Here is a 20,764-nt window from a genome sequence, read left to right on the forward strand (position 1 = left end):
CCTCCTCCTAAACACCTCCAATGATGGCAACTCCACCACCTCCCCAGGCAGCACATTCTAATAGGCAATCACTCTCTCTGTGTAGAATTCCTTCCTAACATCTAGTCTGAACCTCCCCTGGTGCAGCTTGAGACTGTGTCCTCTTGTTCTGGTGCTGGTTGCCTGGGAGAAGAGACCAGCCCCTACCTGTCTACAACCTGCCTTCAGGTAGTTGTAGAAAGCAATGAGGTCTCCCCTGAGTCTCCTCTTCTCCAGGCTAAGCAACCCCAGCTCCCTCAGCCTCTCCTCACAGGGCTTGTGTTCCAAACCCCTCATCAACTTTGTTGCCCTTCTCTGGACACATTCCAGCAAGTCAACATCCTTCCTAAACTGAGATGAATTCTGCTTAATTATTAGAAGACAGATGATCTTTTGTTAATTGAAAGAATCTCTTCTTCTGTAATATCTGATTTGAGTTTCATTTCACCACCCACACTGCAGAACATGGACAAATAAAGCAAAGAGAATCAAACAAAATCATGTGACTGCATATTTGACTTTAAGTTCTACATTAAAACAGCCTGTTAAGATCTGGAGAACTTTAGGCATAGATACAGGTTGACTCCTTGCATGTAGGTCATTGACCAGTGAGAACCAAGCTCCTGCCTCCTCCCCGGGGGTAGTCAAGGCCAGGTTGGATGAGGCCTTGAGCAGATGAATCTAGTTGAGAGGCACCCCTGCCTGTGGCAGGGAGGGTGGAGTGGATGATCTCTAAGGTCTCTTCCAACCTAATTCATTGTCATTCTATGAAACACAAAATTAACTTTTGCTCCCTTTTTCCTTAAGATTAAAGTCATATATAGGTTTTAACACTGAAGAACTGTTAATTAAAATGTGTTCAATGTTGTATGAAACATAAAAAATACTGTGAGTATTCCCCAAAACCTCAGAAGGCACAATTGATACAATACCAGGCAACTCATGCAATGCAAGTAATCAGCACACTTCTGTTGGAGCATTGGTTACACAATAAACACTTGGCATGTACTGTACATTATGGTATTTAATTCATAGGCTGTTTGACAATTAAGCTTTACCAGTGGTCAACATAAAGGGACAATTTGTTCCAAAGCCTGCTCTCTCTACATAAATTTTCTACTTACCTTTGATTCTGCCTACTTATACTTCTTACTGGCACAAGATGTCAAAAGGAACAGTGTATCCAGAATGCAGTGTTTTATTTCAAGCACTGGCTCCTTAAAAACCACAGGCTATTGAGCAGCAGATCATACACCCATCTCCATGAATTATAATATAATCTATATGTTTGTATACAGCCACCCATGCCCCATCAAGCTACAGATGGAAAAAAGACATGGAACAAGCTGGAGAGGCTGCTCTAAAAGACTGCTTAACCAGCTTCTATGCCCCTCCTGTATTAATGATGACATTCAACAAGTCCAAGTGCCGGGTGCTGCACTTTGGCCACAACAACCCCATGCAGCGCTGCAGGCTGGGGTCAGAGTGGCTGGAGAGATGCCAAACAGAAAGAGACCTGGGGATACTGATTGACAGCCACATGAACATGAGCCAGCAGTGTGCCCAGGTAGCCAAGAGGCCAATGGCATCCTGGCCTGCATCAGAAATAGTGTGGCCAGCAGGAGCGTGGAAGTCATTGTGCTCCTGTACTCAGCACTGGTTTGGCCACATCTTGAGTACTGTGTCCAGTTCTGGGCCCCTCAATTTAAGAAGGACATTGAGACACTTGAACATGTCCAGAGAAAAGCAACAAGGCTGGGGAGAGGCCTTGAGCACAAGCCCTACGAGGAGAGGCTGAGGGAGCTGGGGTTGCTTAACCTGGAGAAGAGGAGGCTCAAGGGAGACCTTATTGCTCTCTACAACTACCTGAAGGGAGGTTGTAGCCAGGAAGGGGTTGGTCTCTTCTCCCAGACAACCAGCACCAGAACAAAAGGACACAGTCTCAAGCTGTGCCAGGGGAGGTTTAGACTGGAGGTGAGGAGAAAGTTCTGAAGAGTTGTTAGCCATTGGAATGGGCTGCTCAGGGAGGTGGTGGAGTCACTGTCCCTGGAGGTGTTCAAGAGGGGACTGGACGTGGCACTTGGTTCCATGGTTTAGTAGTCATGAGATGTTGGGTGACAGGTTGGACTTGATGATCTTTGAGGTCTTTTCCATCCTTATTGATTCTATGATTCTATGATTCTGTGATAATAACTGAATAGGGAAAACCCAAAGAGTAACAGAGTCTGACTCCTCCTGAAAAGGAGAAAGTCAGACTTTATGTTAGTGCCTATACCTCTAGCTACATAATCAAGATGCAAAGCTTGGCTGTTAAGAGAATACTGTTAAGCAATCCAGGACACACACAGGTAATGCTCATGTAATGCCCAGAATTAGGTGCTACTGCTGCACAGTGCAGTCATGAAATTCAGCAGTAACACCAATTGCTCAATTTACTTCTGGCACTAAGTTATACTTTCAGCAGTGCCTGGTAAACAGCTAAAAATATTACTCTGATACATATTTCTTCTCCTAGGCAATATTTTTTGTCGTCTTTTTTTTTTTTTTGGCTTGTCCTGGCAAAAGTAAGGTCTGTGTCATATCCTGTCAAGGCACGACAAAGCCAACTTTTGCTATTATAGCAAAAGCTGAAAAGATTCTGCAGTTTTCTCTCTGATGTAAAAATAGCACACAGCATTTTTATTTTGTTGCAGCATGATCACCCTTAAAAGAACAGTGATTCCCTTATCTGTTTCTAATGGCTCTTTTGTGGTATATTTGACAGTGTATCAGCAACACAGAAGCACTTGTGTCTTTGTGTTTCCAAAATACATCTTTTGGTTGCGAGATTAACAGAAGCACACTCAAATTAGCAAAACTCTTTGTTGCTGCTTCTGATAGCCAGGACTTGAAAGCTCAGACTTCCTTTCCTCCCCACTACAGGCACACAGAAGGACTTTTTAAAAAAACAGGTATTTAAAGCTACTTTGTAATTGCATCCCACAGATTTCTAGAAGTATCTCCATACCAACTGCTGATCTGCTGTTTATAGTGTGCTACAAAGTAATGAAGAGGCAGCAGTAAATGCAAACAGTACATTTTTGAGCCACTATATGATAAAATTAATTTGAGGGCCCAACAAAAAACCAAACAAAACTGTTTCAATTTTAAGAGCTTCCATATAGTCAGTTCCTACCATTTTTCCCTCCTGTTTGAGTCATATCACTTCCAAATGTCTTTTGAGAGAATCAGATATACCTTGTAAAGGACTATTTCCTGCTTTTTGTACAGCTTAGACCACGGATTCACATAGCTTACTATCTTGTCTTCAACACAGGCCAGCAGAAGACACACAAAGAAACTTGACTGCTGCTTTAGCATGATTACCATTAAACCCTTTACACCCATTAAAACTGACACTTAATGGCATAAATACGGACCAAGGGCCTTTTAATATTACAGTCCTTATACCAAGCTCCAGGAATGTGATTTTCAAAAAAAGGCTGAGCAAATAAAACTTCTACAGCATCATCAGGAACTGCATTTAATTAGAGGCACTAAAAATCTAAATCTTCACCTATGATATGACAATCCCTTTCCAAATGTATGTAAGATTGGGTTTGGAACATAGAATTTAAATATCCTGCTTTTAAAAACTTCTAGCCTGTAATGCCAAGAAGCTCTTTGATAGCAAGAAAAGGCAAAATGTTGGGGGTTATAATGCATGGGAATTTTTTCTTAGTTGAGTTTCAATAGGACCAGACTCTCTCCTTAGCTTTAACTTGTCCTAAGAAACACTGTTAGTGTACCAGTAAATAAGGCCAGCTCATTTTGTCTCCAAATACTACAGTGATAAGACTTAATTAAATACAATAAATAATCTGTAAAAACAAGTTTATCAAATTTCCCCCAGAAACAATTCCAGAAATAAGGATTTGCAGCCACGATATTTCAGCCCAAAGCACTTGTCCAGAATTTCAAAGTCCCTGAAACAGGAGTCCTGAATAATTCTTCTGGTTGTATCACTTATCAACTTTCTGCTTTACTTCACACAGAGGTACCAAGCAAAGGCAACAGGAAATAAAAAGTAAGAAAAAAAGGGTCATATTTTCAGGACCACATTTGTGCTAGAAATACATATAATTAAGGAATGTAAACATATCTTAGAGATCAGAGCAGTAAGTCAAACCCAAAAAGCTTCAATTCTAAGTAATCAAAACACATCCACAATGAAAACATTTACCTGCTATTAGCTTTTGGAGGGTACTCTTATCTCCATTAACAGCAGCAGCATGCACTTCAGATGCCAAGGAGGAACCACTGAAGAGGCAGTTTGCTGAAATATTCATACTCTTTCAAGGTATTACCATAGGTCAGATCTGTGCCACCACCATTTTTTGTAGGAATTCAGTTCTGGAAAAAAAAGCAATACAATAGAATAGTTTTCATAGTGAGTCATTTAAATGACTCAAACAATGCTGAAGATAATAAACTGTTCTGTTAAAAACACAAAAGAGCAAACACTTTCCTTTTTTTATGGATGAAATCTACCTCTAGCCAAAATACAAACAGAAGAAACCTATGTTAAGGAGATACATTTCTATATACATTATAGTTTCACTGCCTTTCAGCAAATGAACTTTGAAAAAGTCTGCAAATAGCACTATGCTCATCTACAAATCCAACAGAATGCTCTTCAGGGTGTTCCCATGCATATTTTGACTCAGTAACCAATGATGTTTGCTATCTACTATCAGTGTTGATAAGCTGAAGTTTCTCTTATTCTGCCAACTGCCATAATTGAAATAATCAGATCAGCTTTTTTACAGATCACAAGTGTTCTTCAGTCCTGAGGAGAAGTGGGAAAGTGTCTGTGTAAAAAAATCCATAATGAATTAGACCAGAACTCTGGCTTTAAATCCTGTCTCAAACTGGCCAATGGTAGATGCCAAAACAGCAAATACATACACATCTATATAAACTAATAATTATAAATATCAATGTTGGGGTGAAATGTTAGTAATATATCAGAAAAACATTCACTCTGATGTAAAATGAAGTAAAAATTTCTACAGCAGATATTAAGCATGAGATAATAAAGGTAAATGCCTTACTTACAAAGAAAAAAACATAAATCAAATACAAGTACTTGAAGACTCATCTTCATGAGCTTCAAATTTCCTTGAAGAGCTGATAAGAGAATTAATACAGGAAGCTTCATGGCAAATCTAATGAGTTCCTCAAAGAACATCCACACAACCTTAGAATAAGCACAAATGTGGAATCTTGTGGTTGTGCAAATCTACTCAACAACATCTCAATGTACTGCATCCACGCTACATGAAAACACACAGTGCAACTCAGACACTGTCTAAAGTATGCCACATGATAACTGCTTTTAACACTAGCATTGAAACTGCTGCTTCTCCATCTTGTCCTCAGCCAGCCAAGTGCATGCAATGCTGTTTCTTACAATGCCTAGTAGCATCATTGAACAACCCTTTCCTGAAGCTTGTTGGGTTGAGTTTTTATAAGCCATTAAAATTGGTTCACCATATTCTAAGAAATATAACACCTTATCTTCCACCCTCCCTCTCCTGCAAGAACTAGTAATGGTGTGACTAGAAAGGCATGAGATGTTACTTTCCTTGAGTACATATACTGGAGCTCCTCACTAATAGAACACTTCGTTGCTTATGTTCAAGCATCTCCCTCCGCCGTCAGTTGGTCACTTCACACCCAGGAGTACGTGTAGTATTGCCTAACTTTATCAGTCCTTAGAGAATGTGCATTGTGGAAATAGGCAATGGATCACCACACTTTAATAAGGCAAGCAATTTCCCCAAAACCAACTTTTGTTTTCAGCACCCCAGTCACCCAACACCCAGCGTGTGTGGCATTTATACCTGTCTGAAGCGACTGGCTATTAGAGCACAATAGTTACTTGTTTCCACACCAGCACTGGTGCACTCCATTGAGAACACTGGTGCAGAAGCTAGAGGAGGAGCTCCTTACATAACTTTCTGAAAATATTTATTCTCATTAACAGTTCTAGACTAATTTTTGGTCATCTGAAATGAACAACATGATCCTATCCCACTTCTCTCTTCTTCCAAGAACGTCAGCATAACATGACCATGATGTTAAATATCTCTTCAGAAATCATGAATGTTTCCATCCTTACTGGGTTTGGTGAACCTCTCCATATTTTAGAAAAGCCATCAAATACTTAGTTTTTACACACTTGTTTTATCACATAAGCAGGTAATCCTTCCCATAATCACAACTGTGTCATTAATGGATTGATGGCTTTGTTGATTTCTAGGAATTGAGAACAGGAAGGAATTCAAAGAATCTAATGTGACAGGAGATTAACCACATTTCCACTTCTTGAGCCATGTAGGACAGGCCAACAGTGCCATAATACCACAATAAACTACAGAAAAGCTGAGCTTGACTTAGTGCTTAAGAAAGCCAAAGAAAATGAAGATGTATACACAACCACACAGGGTGGACAGAACTTAGGCAAGTCCAAACAAATTATTCAAAGTCCAAGTTATTCCTACAGCTATATAAATTTTCTTGCTATATGAAGGAAATTACAATAGTCAACTGCAGTTTAGACTAGAGGAAAAAACTAGAGAAGGCTGCAGAGTTGGATCATGTGATACATAGTTTAACATGCACTTGGAATTACAAGACCTCAGGTTATCCCTAATTTACCTTTACCTCTTCCTCAAGTTTCCTCTGGGTACAGAGAATAAACACATCAGGGCTCTCTACATTAGCAAGAGTACCTATAAGCACCATTGCAATTCTACTAATTTTTTACTAATTGGTAACACATTTTTTTCCATTTTCTTTACATCTCATGCTTCCAGAAACAAATAAACTGTAACACAAAACATTCAGGGACAGCAGTGTAACATTCAGTAAACACTGCGAAACTGAGTACACCACCAGAAGCATCCCAATTACATGAACAGTTACAGAAAAACTGCCTGCATATGGAAGATCTTCATAAAAACAAGAGCCACATCTGCAAGAAGTGTCAGTAATCACACAGGTGAGAGAAGTAACCATTTTCTCTACAGCAATTCTTACTATAGTATCATAACTGACCAACCTGATCTCCTTCTATGATCAGGTGACTGCCTGGTGGATGTGGGGAGGCCTGTGGATGTAGTCTATCTGGACTTCAGCAAGGCCTTTGACACCGTTCCCCACAGCAAACTCCTGGCCAAGCTGTCAGCCCCTGGCTTGGACAGCAGCACTCTGTGCTGGGTTAGGAACTGGCTGGAGGGCCGAGCCTAGAGAGTGGTGGTGAACGGTGCCACATCCAGCTGGCAGCCAGTCACTAGTGGTGTGCCCCAGGGATCAGTGCTGGGCCTCATCCCGTTCAATAACTTTATTGATGATCTGGATGAGGGGATTGAGTCCATCATCAGTAAGTTTGCAGTTGATCTGCTGGAGGGTAGGAGATCTCTGCAGAGGGACTTTGACAGGCTGGACAGATGGGCATATTCCAACAGCATGAGATTTAACACATTTAAGTGCTGGGTTCTACACTTTGGCCACAACAACCCCATGCAGCACTGCAGGCTGGGGTCAGAATGGCTGGAGAGTGGCCAGGCAGAAAGAGACCTAGGGGTACTGGCTGATAGTAGGCTGAACATGAGCCAGCAGTGTGCCCAGGTGGCCAAGAAGGCAAATGGCATCCTGCATCAGGAATAGTGTGGCCAGCAGGAGCAGGGAGGTCATTCTGCCCCTGTACTCAGCACTGGTTAGGCCACACCTTGAGTCCTGCGTCCAGTTCTGGGACATCTTTTAAGAAAGATGTTGAGATGCTTGAATGTGTCCAGAGAAGGGCAACAAAGCTGGTGAGGGGTTTGGAGCACAAGCCCTATGAGGAGAGGCTGAGGGAGCTCGGGTTGCTTAGCCTGGAGAAGAGGAGGCTCAAGGGAGACCTTATTGCTCTCTACAACTACCCGAAGGGAGGTTGTAGCCAGGTGGGGGTCAGTCTCTTCTCCCAGGCAACCACCAACAGACTGGATGAGGCACTTGGTGCCATGGTTTAGTTGATTAGATTGGTGTTGGGTGACAGGTTGGATGTGATGATCTCGAAGGTCTTTTCCAACCTGGTTAATTCTATTCTATTCTATTCTATTCTACTGTATTCTATTCTACTGTATTCTATTCTATTCTATTCTACTCTGTTCTACTCTATTCTATTCTATTCATTGAAAGAGATAATTCTGCTTAATTTCAGAATTTCTCTGATGAGAAAGTATAAAAAGAAAATATGTGGCTTTCCTCAGATATTTCTCATGACAAACAGACTAACTGGTATCTGGAAGACCTGTTTGATAAAGATCTTCACTGACAGAAAAATGAGGCATTTATTCATAAAGGACGAAAACCAACACTGAAAGTCAAGAAATAACTACATGATTTGCTTATAAAAAGTTAGATATTGGGCATTATCTATAATATGCACTGTATTTGTGGAACCAAGTGAATAATTAACTTTTCTTTGAGCTAACATGTAGAAAAAAATGGCCATATCAAGTCACCTGAAATGAAGGGACACCAAAAACTCTTCAAGGTATATGAAATTTCCCATTAAACTGTAAGTCTACACTGCATTACACAGATAATTGGAATTACATATTTTTTTCTATTCAGCAAAACAAAAAGCTATTAAAATTCAAGAAAGATGACTCCATCAAATTTTACTGATACAATTTCCACATGAAAAATGAGCTGTTATGAAACACTATCAAAGTATCTTTCAAATGTAAATTAATTTAGATGTTCATTGCATAGACTGGGGAGAACAGGTTCTTAAGGTAGACATAGCAGAACTGACATAACTTAAGTTCCTGCTTCAGATTATTAAAAAAAACCATGATATATACATGTGTGTGCATATATATGTGTGTGTGTGTGTGTGTGTAGACAGATACACACACGTGTTCTCAGCTTATGAAACTGACAGTTCAAATTATTTTTGCAGGGTCACACATGAAAGTCTGAGCCTGTCAGGCTTTCTTTGAGGCTAAATTTGGTATGACTTGGAAAAGCTGATGTAAAAGGCTTTTCTTTCAAATGGCGTTATGCCTCATTTCACTCCTTACACTTGTGTACAGTCTGTAAATGTGAAGAACGCAAAGTACAGCTTTCTGTGATCTTTTTTGAGACAGCTGTACAAGGTCTCAAAGCATACACATACTGCAAGGTACAAAGTTTTACTGGAGGAGTATGAAGCACTGCATTTTTGGTGTTCTTCCTTTTCAGTACTTAGAACTCAGGAAGTGACAAAATCCACAAATCTGTTGAAGCGTCAAGAAACGAAAACGAACGATGACGGTCCAATTTAACCCTGTCCTCATGCAGACACTTCCAAGCCCTCCCACCGCTCTGCCCCCTCATACACGGCTGCCTTCCCCCGCTTTGCTAACACAAAGTTGCTTCCTCAACTCCGAGAACACGAGAACCCCGACGAGCCCAATATTCCTCATCTTCCCCACAGCCAAATCCGCTTCCCCAGTCCTGGCACCTAAGGGCCACAGCGGGATCCTGCGACGCCAAACGAAACATGGGGAACTTTTCGTGGGACCCTCGAGGCTGCTCAGTCCGCCTGGACCCCGCGGAGCCGGCTCGACGGAGCCGCTGCGCAGTTCCCGCCACCGCTGAGGGCTGGCAGAGACCCTGAGCCGAGCCTGAGAGAGGGTCCACGTCCCGCCAGAACCCTTAACAAGCCATAACGCCCAAACAGGAGCGAAAGGGGCTGCGGTGACACGGCTCAATCCCCGCCATGGCAGAAAGGGTTAACCTCGCCCGGGCGCTGACAGCCACCACCCTCCCCGCCCTGTCGCAGCAGCTGCGCCCCGTAACTCACCTCAACCCCACCCGCCGCCTCATCGCGCCCCCACCAGGCCCCGCCCAGGGGCAGGGGCTCGCGCGCGGGCAGCCCCGGTGCGTTGTGGGATCGCCTCCTCCCTTCCTTTCCGCGGGCGGCGGCAGCTCGTTCAGAGGGCTGGAACTACACTTCCCGGCGTGTCCTGCGCAGTGCGGGAACCCGGAAGTTAGTGGCGGAGGCGGGGAGCGCGGGGCCCCGCGGTGGAACTTGCCCGGGTGTTTCCTGGCGACGGGGGAAGTGAGGAGCCGCCGTGGAGAGTGGGAGCCGTGTTTCTCCCCCTCCCAGGCGCCCGATCTACCATGAGACCCGCCATCTTCCCGCTCCTGCCTGACCCTGGCTGCCTCCTCCTCGTCCTGGTGAGCGACCGGCTCTGCACAGCCCTTTTCTCCTCTGCCACGGCCCCACTAGGGGAAGCATCGGCCCGGGCTGGGAGGCGTGGGGGTGGCCGGCAGGCCTCGGGGCAATTTCCTCCTGCCTGCCAGCGCCTTCCCACTCCCCTGCGACGGGGACGTGCATTGAATCGGGTGGCGGCCCCCGGTTTCGCTGCTGGGGACCAGGGCCGCCCCACCGGCACCTGCTCGGCGGGGGAAGGGAAGAAGGCGAACGGCGGCTGTGGGAGCGGCCCCGGTTGGCGGAGCTCGGCGTTGTGTCCGAGGCTGATAGGTTGCCTACCCGGAACGGGCCGGCGACGGGGCGGGGCTGGGCCTGAGCCCAGGTCCGGGTCCGGGCCCGGACCCGGACCTGAGCCCTGGCCTGGGCCTTGCGCTTTTCGGGCCGAGGCTCGGGAGGTGTCGCGAGCCCGGGTCACTGGCCTGGTGAGCGATGGGGCCTCGCCTGGACGGTTCCGTGGAGAAGGCCGGTGTCGCCCCTCCCCTCTTCAAGAACCAAAGGGGGAAAGCGAGGGGAGGGAGCGGGTCCGTGGGGTCCGCGCAAACCCTCAGGCGGTATCAGGAGCCACCTTACCGGTACCTTTCCAGAGTGGGTTTGTCGCCCGTGTTTCAGTGCCGCCGCCTTTAAACTGAGGGAAGCGTGTTCCCGTTGCCGAACGAGGATAGGGCTGCTGTGCGACCTTTCCGTGAGCATACCTGCAGCGAAGTAACCACGCTCGAGATCAGTGGCCGAGGCCGGGAGAAGTTCCCGAGCTGTCTTGCACCGTCGTCACATTTATCTTGAGTTGTCGGACTGCAGCATTACTTTTTCCGGCTGGCATTACGTGCATGACCTAATCTTCCCTCTGGCTTTACACACACAGAAACTCAATTACTGAGGCATTTTGCAGAGATAACTTGTCTGTGATATCTATCTATCTATCTATCTATCCATCTCTTCTATTTTTCTGAAGTAGTGGTTGTTCTCCAGGGTTGTATCACACTGGACCTTTCATAGCATAAGCGACTTGCAGAGCTAATGCAAACGTGCGTGAATAAGTTTAATAGGATTTGGTCTTAAGATACTAATGTGTTTAATTAATCTGTTTTAAACATTCCAAGAGTAAAATTGGCCAGAAAAATGAAGAAATAATTGGAGGTAAAGGTACACACACCTTTGGTGATATACAGCAATACAGCTCTTAATGAATGAATAGAAATGTAAGGACAGATACTTAATGAACAGAACAGGCATTTGACCCTTTGAAATGCACACTTATTCCTGGCTAAATTCTGGTTTAGTTACTACAACAGAGTTTGAAAAACCACACTTGAAATGTTTATTTCTAGATTACTATTTATAGTGTGTTAGCTCACTATATGAGAGACTAAAGTGAAGAACCTGCCACATTTTTGGGCTTTGTGTGCTAGGTTAGTTTATACTATTGTTTTGAGTATGGACTCCAGTGAGCAAAACCAACAAGTGTGTACTGCTTTGAAATATCATTTAAATAAGCAAGTACAAGTTTGACAAAGTGGACATGAGTTAATGAAAGCATTTTTCTCTCTTCGTGGTACAGTTGATCAATGCAAATTCAATATGCAGCAGTTAGATCTATGTGTGCCAACTGGAAAATAGGAAATGGCTCATTTCCACGTTTAGTTGATGTTACTTTGTGCATGGCTCACTTAAGCCTATTTCTAATGTTGTTTTAAAGAGCTGTGTACAGAAAACCTCAAGAAGAGTAATGGTCAGAGTTATTTTTTTTAAAAAAATAATGTATTACTATGTGTAATTCTTCAACATCATGTCGGGCATGGCCCCCTGTTGTGAGGTGCTGAGATACATACTCAGATCAAGCCAGTGAATCATTCCTTTTAGTTGTCCTGAGCAAACCAGGAGTGGAAGGGATGCTTTCTCTTTAAAACAGCTGGGAAAGTCTTCTACAAAGTGTATTTTGTTGTAGCATTTAGAGCATCTGGCAAGGTGTACAGGATAGGCTTTAAAGTTCTGGTAACTTTGTCCTTGTTACTGGCAGCCATGAATACTGAAGACTAACAATGTAACTGAGCTTGACTGGTAAGGTTTAGGAGAGCACTCTGTTCTACATCCAAAGGATGTTCCACCTAGCAGAGCCTCTTTGAGCATGGCAGTGGGCATACTTTATGGATGTGAGCTTGTAAGTGCTACATCAGTTGTTCCTAGAAGAGAATACAATGATTGGTAGGTGTGAAAACAGCCTACTAAGCTGGTTGTGCTTAGTAATAGCAATAAAGTTAGAAGAAATTATTTATATTTCCAGAGTTTTTGGATAAGCATGGTGGTTTTTTTCCTATATGAGGAATTAAAATGCTGCAAAAAGAAGAAAAAATCCAATGTCATTATCAAGAGACATTCTTTTGTCTAAAATAGTTTGACAGTAGGAGAACACTAAAATTCTAGATGGCTTTGAGTCTCTAATAGTCTTCTCCCTGGTTTCACTGAAGCTTGAATTGCTAGCATGGAGATTGCAGCAGAAAGTGTTACAAGGATACAGTCCTGGCACAAGCTTTTTCCCTTGCAGCTTTTCAACCTCGTGTGTTATAAATGGACTGGGCTGCTGGGAGATGGTGAGGGGCTGGAGAGACGATGGTTTAAGTACAAGCTGGTCTTACCTCTGTCCCTGCGATACTGGAACCCAGTGGAAGGAGCAGTGCACAGCACAGGCTGTAAAGGATCACGTACAGCTGATTGCAAGACTGGATTGAGATGTATAATGATGTCATGTGACCCCTTATAAACTAAGATGTTCATGCCATGTCAGCATATTGCTTAATACTGGGTAGGACAGATCTTTAAGGTGGATCCCCAAAAAATGGAATAAATGCTGACAGAACAGTGGCTCATCACATTCTCCTCTAAGGCAAGGTGTGGTTCTTTGGCTTTGCTCTAACCAATTGTTCTATATATTTGCCTCTACCTGTATATGTGTGTAGATGTATATACCTTTGCCTCTAAAGAAAACAAGACAACCTTGGACATGTTTCTTTTCCATATATATGACAGACATTTATCATATTGCTTATTACTTTACTGGGAGGCTCATGTCCAGTGTCCCTGAGGAACAGAAGCTAATAGATGAAACCAACAGCTGGTAGTGAAGGAAATGAAGAAGGAATATTTATGTGGATTTTTGTTCTTTTAATCAATCCTTTCCCTCTGACAACTGTAACAGGATTTCCCAGTTACTGCAATTCAATCTGTAGAGGATTATTAGGTTTCAAAACACCCCTACTATACCTCTTTGTTGCTTGTTTGGAAATGTGGTGTGGATGAACTGAGACCATCTACTTCTTAATACATCCTGCACTTCCTTTGGAAGAGAGGTGACACTATGAGTGTGAAATGTTGGAATGTTCTCTTAGTCTTAAAGCTTGCATGGTTTTCTAGTAAGCATTAGCTTCTTTACACTTAAGGTTATTGTGGAAGCATGGTGTATGTTCCAGCTGTGATTCAGCAGTCTCACCATCTATGTGTGCTCTTCCATAAAAGTTGATTCAATTTATCACTGTCAGATTGATATTTAGTGTTAACAGCTGGTCTACACTATAATTTCTTTTATATTCATCAGAGCTTTCAAAATGCTACTGCTATAGCAATGCAATTACAGCTGTGAGGAGCAGTAACTTTGAGGGGGCACTAGCCAATGAGCTTTTTTAATTGCCTATTAAACTTTTAATTGGAAAAAATGCTGTAGGGTAATATTTCTGTTTTTTGTTTCACTGCCACTACCTTTCATACCTTGTTAATAAAACACCAAGTACCCAAATATTGAAAGTAAAAATGAAATGAAGTTAAGTCCTTTAATGTTAAAACCTGTAGTAATTTGCCTAAGGAGAAGTTGAACTTTCTGTACATTCCATGTTCAGAATGTATTTCTGTCCATTTACTTCTCTCTGTGTGTGTATTAACGAGCAGTTTTTATAGTTGGGAATCCTGCTTAAAATTGAATATTCTGAATTTGAGCATTAGTCAAAGATTTTAGTTAGGCAATTTTTAGGCCATTGAGCCTTATACAATAAAAGGGTTTTCCTCCAAGCGTACCATGGGAGTTCTGAGTTGTCCATCATATATCATGACATCTAAAGCATGCTATAATGGTTAACTGAGGATCTTTCCCTACGTTGAGGGTAGGGTACTAGGGGAAGCTTAGTCTGTTGCTTTGAAGAATTGGGTTCTTCTTGCTATACCATGTGATGGGCAGGTTTCCTGTTTGGAGAACTCAGGAAGGAAGATGAGAAACTGAACCGATTCCTCAAACAGAGGACTCAGATAATGCTCAAAAATGTATAAATGAGTTCTTGACAGTAGGGTGTCAGGAGATCCTGTTGCTGGCACTTGAAAAACACTGTGGAAAAACACGCTCCTAGATTTTATTTTGATATCCTTACTGTTCTCCATAATTCTCTGTGTTCAGTTTTGGTTGGGTTTTTTTGGCAGAACATCTTTCTGGAGAGAGTAGTCCTCATACTGCTTTCTTGGGAAGGCAGAATTACCACTGGTTATTTTTTATACATGACTAGCAGTTATCCCCTGTATTTTAATCAAGTCTTTCAAAAGAAATAGGATTATATGCTGCTGTTCAGGAGGACCAATTGTTGACCTTGCAGGCTCTTTTGTAAGGCTGACTTATATGGTTTCCAGATACTTTGTTTGCTTGAAGGGAGGGAGTTCTTGCATGAAAAGCAATTACACAAAGTTGTGCTACAAATTTTATACCAGAGCTTCTACACAAGCTCTTAAAGAGAATCTACATATATGTTCAAGTAATAGGTGCTTCAATAATGGAGTGGTTTTGGATGTGTTAGCAATACCTTTTTTTCTCCTCCCCCTACTTTGTTTCAGAGTGAGCTCTCTAGTGATGTAGATGCAGAATGTAGAAACATTTGGGAATGAAGCAGAAGCAATATAGGGTATAGATGTCAGAGTCCAAGGAATGTTTTCATCCAAAACTCTAAACTGGAGAGAGCTCCCTTGAGAAGTAAAGGAGGGCAGGTGTATTGTAGAGAATTAGGAAAGGAAGTGAGATCAGATTTCTGGCTGAGATTTCTGCCTTTGCGCTTCTTCCCATCCCGATACGTCTTTGTTCATCAGAAGCATGCTAACCATTGATAGAAACATACATGATTCCATTTGTCAAAACTGTTAGTAATGTCAACTGCTCATATAATCTAGTTGAAAAAAAAGTTCATAATGGAAATCTTAGAATTTTGATATTTTTTTTTTAACATTTACTGACTCTCAAGGATATAATTTTACATTGTTAAGATTATTCTGTAAGCTATTGCTGTACTCAGCTCTAACTCAGAATATTTTTTCACTGCCAGTTGAGAATATTGTATTTCTTCAAACCAGCTGTAGGACTGTGTCCATATGAAATTATGAGAATTTCTGAGAGACTGACTACCCTGATAAATCCACCTGGATCAGGTTTCCTTAATCCCTTGGGAGAGCAGGGCTCTTGCAACCCTCCTCCTCCCAGGATGGGTGCAACCCAGCACAACAGTAAATCTTTTCATCTGCTTTTATTACAGCAAAGGTTTTGGGTTTCTCCCCTCCTTGTTTCTTGACCTACATTAGTTTGGCTTTAGCAGGAAAGCTTTAATGAAGAGAAGTATTCAGAGTCGGGTTGTAAAGTTTTGGGCTTTGACTGCCACTAACAGTTTGATTTAAATGGAAAGGGACCTCTGAAGGTCATGTGGTCTTAATACTTGCTTAATGCAAGACTTATATGGGCTTGCTCAGGGTTTTTCTCCGTTGAGATTTACATATCTGCAAGGATGGAAGTTTCATAGCTTTTTTGGTAGTCTTTGGTCAAAACCTTGTTGAAAGTTTTATCTGAAAAATCTTTTTGGAGCTGCTGCTTGTATCCGTTGCCTCTTGTCCTGTCACTGAGTGTCTTTGAGAAGAACCAGGCTCTGCCTTCTCTATAACCTCCAACTAGGTTGTGGATAACAGCAATAACAGCTTCCTCTTCTTGAGAATAAACAAATGCAATCATCTGCTTAACTTCACTCCTGTATGTTAATGTCTGTCTTGTACAGGCAATTCCAAAGATGAGCAGAATCCTTCAGATTGGAACCACAAGTACCAAATGAAAGGGTCTGCTGGCTACACTTTCGCTAATGCACCCTTGTATGCAGTTGTCTGCTGCAAGGGGTGTGCTGCTAACACCTGAGCAAAGATGTTTTCTGCAAAGCTAGTTTCTGTCTGAGTGGCTTTCAGCCTGTACAGGGTTCTTCCATCTGAGAGGCAGGATTTTGACTTGGCTGAACTTCATGAGATTTCTGTCAGGGGGTTTTTCCAGCTAGCTAGATCTCCCTTCTAGCACGTTAGGTACTTCCCCCTGTTCAGCATCCTCAGGAAGTTTGCTGAGAGGGCACTCTCTTTTATCATTCTGGTCATTGGTAAAGACAAACTTTCTTACACCCAATATTGATCTGGAGAAACTCCATTAGAGACCATTTGGACATCATAACTTTGATTATGGCCCTTTGATGGCAGCAGTCCAGCTGCCAAGTCACTCACTTTATGGTTCACGCAGTTCATCTATCACTGATGTAGGTCTAAGGATGCTTTGAGACACTGTCTCAGAAGCTTGCTAAAATCAAGGCAAACAATGTCCAGTACTCCCTCATTTAAAGAGCTAATTATATAACTGTGGAAAAGACTACTTTACTCTTTCTAAATCCATGCTGGATGGATATAGCTTCTGGAAAGAAAATTTGTCTCAGTAGTCCTCCTGGGGAGCCAGGAAAATGCATTTTACCTAGTTCTGTGGCTCTGTGTATGTCCAACTTGCTCAAGAGCTTTCTAACTAGGTCTTCCCATCATATGGGTAATGCTTCTCTTTCCTGATACTATACTACTAGGCTCAGACCTCATCAGTAGCAAATGAGACAATTTCCATGCCCTTTGTCACTAGCCTGAGCAGCAGGACTACAATTCACAATTTCCTTACTTTTGTTTAGAAACTCTCCGTATTACCCCTAACAACTGTCTCTAGTTCAACTCCACCTGAGCTTGGGGTTTTCTAGTTTCATCCTGCCTGTTCAAGCAATGTTTCAGTACTCCTACTAAGTATTTACTTTCTTACTCTACCTTCTGTGCAGTCCCTGTCTTTTTTGCCCACCCCCCCTTTTTTTTCTTTTTAATTAAAAACATCCAGAAATTCTCTGTTAATCCATGTAGGTCTTCTGCCGTACCTACTCTCTGTGCAGTGGCATGGGTTGGTTTTGTGCTTTGAAAAGGTTGGCCTTAAGATCAACAGGCTCTTACAGAGCCTTTTGGTTTTCAGAGCCATGTTCTGTGAGTGGACTGAATTGTTACTAAGACCTGACTGTCTTCAGTTCTTGTCTTTGCTTTTTGTCAAGGTTCTCCAAGCTACATTTTTCTGTTAGAAATAAATACAGTAGTAGATTATATATGGAAATTATTGTGAGACGTGCCTTTGGTGACCTGTATCTGAATGTTTCATCAACAGTGATGATCAAATTAAACACTAGAGATCCCAATGGCTTCTTTCCTGGAAGACATAGGTAACCACATTTTATGCAGTGGAGTCTCCCACCAGCTTCACTTTGGGACCAAAACCAACAATATGCTAACCCACAGGGAAATTTCTGATACAAGTTAGCTGCATTCAGTTTCAGATGAAGGTAACTTCTCTATGGCATCAATTTCTTTAACCGCTGAAACTTTGCATCCTATATAGTGTTCATGAAACGGGAACCTGAACAGAAGGTAGAGTCCTAGAAATAGAATTAATTACCTGGTTGTTTGGCATTTTGCAGCCAGCATGTCTTCTGTCTTGTCTGTCATCAGTGGTTCTTGCCTGGTTACCATGTGTTTCATTGAGGGGCATTTTGGGGTGGGGGGGAAGCAAATGCATCAGGGTTTTTTGGTGTTTTTATAGATTTGTGAAGAGAAATGATGAAAAGCAATCTAATCACTGTTGTAAGATAACTGGCAGTAAAGCTTACGTTTTGTTTCCAAGTGGATTTGTGTGACAATTGGGTGTAAACATGGGGAGAACTTGTTCATTAGGAGCTCTGCAAGGAAGTATTTTGAAAGGCAAGGAATAGGTGCCTGTTCCAATGGTCTCAAAAAAGAAAACAACAGCTGTGATAGTGTTTTGCTGTTTCCCATAGCTGTCATGATTATGAAGTGATGATATAATTAACTTTCTCAAAAGCTTCACAAAGGGAAAGCTTTTCAATGATGTATCCACATTTGTAATCCCAAGAAGAGCTTTTTGTTCCTGTAGTCACTGTCTATCACTTCTGCTTCTTAGAGTTTATTGAAATTCCCTTTCTTAAATCTTGCTGGAAACAATCCCTTGCCCCTGAATTCCTTGGCAGTCATAAAAATCGTGGATGTTCAAAATGCATGTATGATAATCTTTTTTTTCTTCTTCTCCCTGTTGAGTCAATTCCCTTGGGATTTTGGACTGAATGACTGAATGACAAATTGCTTGCTTCACAAAGGTAATTAAGGCAGTATGTGGTGCAGGGGGTGAACAGTTAGGGGTTCTTTCCTACTAATGATCCGTTAATTAGTGGAGGGAGCTCAGCGAGTGTATGGGTCTCTCAGGAATTAGCTTTGAATGACATTTAAAACTGCGTTGGTTAAGAAGGTATCATTGCAGGAGGGAGCAGCTTTTTTCCCTCTCCCTCCCCCCATGCCTTTTTAAAAAAAGTTTTTAAAAAAAAGAAAGTATTTTTTCCTCTCAACGTAGACCAGCAGAATTTGCTAAAGTAGTGCAAATATGTACATATTAGTGTTAAATAGTGTTAAACATTATTTTAAAGTAAGTCAGTACTCGGCTGTGATACTTTGCTGAGGATTTTGGTAACAATTTTGGTTGCGACAGTCTTTCAATGTTGAGCACAGTAAGCTCGCTGCATGGAGCCGGTAAACTGCAGAGCCAGCACGTCTGATACTTAGTACCCGTTCAAGCACTGCACCATGTGAATGCGTTGTTATTATTTTTAGGACCAGTCTGGAATACTTGCTTGAATATTTTTGTAAGAGTCAGCCTGAAGCTGGTAAGGTTAATATTCCTTGGGGGAGGTAAACCAGCAGTGAGGCACCTCTGTATCATGTTCTTTTATGCGTTTCAAAATATTTGTGGCATGTGTCCTGTCCTCTCCAGAGTTATTTAGGATAAATTGACTGCATATGTGCAGGCCCTTAGCAGCTGTTTGGGGTAGAAAGAAAATAACTCTTAGGCAGTCTGAAATTAAGCACTCATTTTTCAAGCTACATGCAGCTGTGGTCCCAAAGGTGAATTTTTCTCTTCAGATTCAGGCAGCATTGCTTTAATCAATGTTATTCTATAGAAGATAGCCGATGGATTAATTATTAAATGTATTTTTATATTTTTTTCCACATTTAAATTGGGAGATTTTCCAGTGCCAACATGTCAATTAGAATGCAGCTGTGGAGTAGCATTTCTGTTATTGCTTATTTGGAAAGATCTTATTCCTCATCCTCTCTTGTGTCATTTTAATTAATGATAACCTAAAAATTGAAGCAAAGCATTTGTTAGAGACAAGCTAATGGATTGCCAATGAGCTTTAATATACTATGATTGGTAGTTTGCATGTGTAGAATGGAAGTTTGTTGAGTGTACATCACAAATTTGCCTGGAATGAATAAAAGAAAATAATCGATGTGACATACATTTAAATCATGTTTCAAACTGATTTATTATGAAATTCAGAGTTCTGAGGTTAAGGGAATTAGAAGATGAGACAACAAAACTCCATTGTGTTTTAGAAAGTTTGTAATTTTGAAGTTCTAAGGTCTTTTGATACCTTACCAAAAGAGGGAGGAGCAGCAGCAAGCTTGTTTAGTTTTAATTCTCATTGCCTTCAGCATCAAATAAGGATGAGCCGGATCAAGAGTTTAGTGCTTCGTGCTTTCAAACCGATTTTGTTACACAAATAGGCAGCAGTACTAACAGGGATTGTACAATTGAAGAGGTGTTACCACAGACTGATTTGTCTGCTTGTCTTATGTTGTTATCTTTGAAGTGGTAGTTAAACCACTGTTTGGTTTCCCTTTAGGTGGACTTAGTGAGGAGAATGACCCTAGCCGTGTTTTTCTTTTTAGTGGTTTGTTTGTCTAATTGTTATTTTTACTATGGGTTTGGTTGGGTTTGTTGGTTTGTTGCATTTTTGAACTGAATGCCTCTGCTGCTGGAGCCTGCACCTCTGGAGCTGCAGCACAGAACTGTGGTACCTCAGTTGGGCATAAGAATATGTAAAATGCAGATTTTACTCAAGGCTGTGCCTTGTATTTTAGCTGAACTACTTGTTAGGTATTTCTATCATGGAGAGCTAGTTTATACCTGTTTATGATAGCCTGTCTTTTTTCATTTGAACAGTTGTTTTTGGTAATTCATACCTGCTTTTAAAACAAATTCCAGCTTGG

At 41.9% G+C, this 20,764-nt stretch overlaps 3 protein-coding genes across 4 annotated transcripts in view; 1 reads left to right on the forward strand and 2 right to left on the reverse strand.

The window, feature by feature from the left end:
* INVS (inversin) overlaps positions 1–9,973 on the reverse strand; it is a 100,906-nt gene extending 90,933 nt beyond the window's left edge. Inside the window, exons 1-2 of the mRNA XM_054164096.1 lie at positions 9,899–9,973; positions 4,241–4,410 (exon numbers count right to left, since the gene is read on the reverse strand). Of these exons, the coding sequence (XP_054020071.1) occupies positions 4,241–4,346 (106 nt within the window). The 5' untranslated portion in view covers positions 4,347–4,410; positions 9,899–9,973. The remainder of the gene's footprint in view (positions 1–4,240; positions 4,411–9,898) is intronic.
* Positions 1–20,764, reverse strand: part of STX17 (syntaxin 17) — a 225,328-nt gene that overhangs the window by 118,557 nt on the left and 86,007 nt on the right. The gene's annotated exons all lie outside the window — the stretch shown is intronic.
* ERP44 (endoplasmic reticulum protein 44) overlaps positions 10,097–20,764 on the forward strand; it is a 57,778-nt gene continuing 47,110 nt past the window's right edge. Inside the window, exon 1 of one of the 2 annotated variants that reach the window (XM_054164099.1) lies at positions 10,097–10,275. In XM_054164099.1, the coding sequence (XP_054020074.1) occupies positions 10,219–10,275 (57 nt within the window). In that variant the 5' untranslated portion in view covers positions 10,097–10,218. Of the gene's footprint in view, positions 10,276–10,715; positions 10,735–20,764 lie in introns of those variants that run through there. The other variant, XM_054164100.1, reaches the window with a different exon arrangement.

Source organism: Dryobates pubescens, chromosome 9 (assembly GCF_014839835.1).
Source record: "Dryobates pubescens isolate bDryPub1 chromosome 9, bDryPub1.pri, whole genome shotgun sequence".
NCBI lineage: Eukaryota > Metazoa > Chordata > Aves > Piciformes > Picidae > Dryobates > Dryobates pubescens.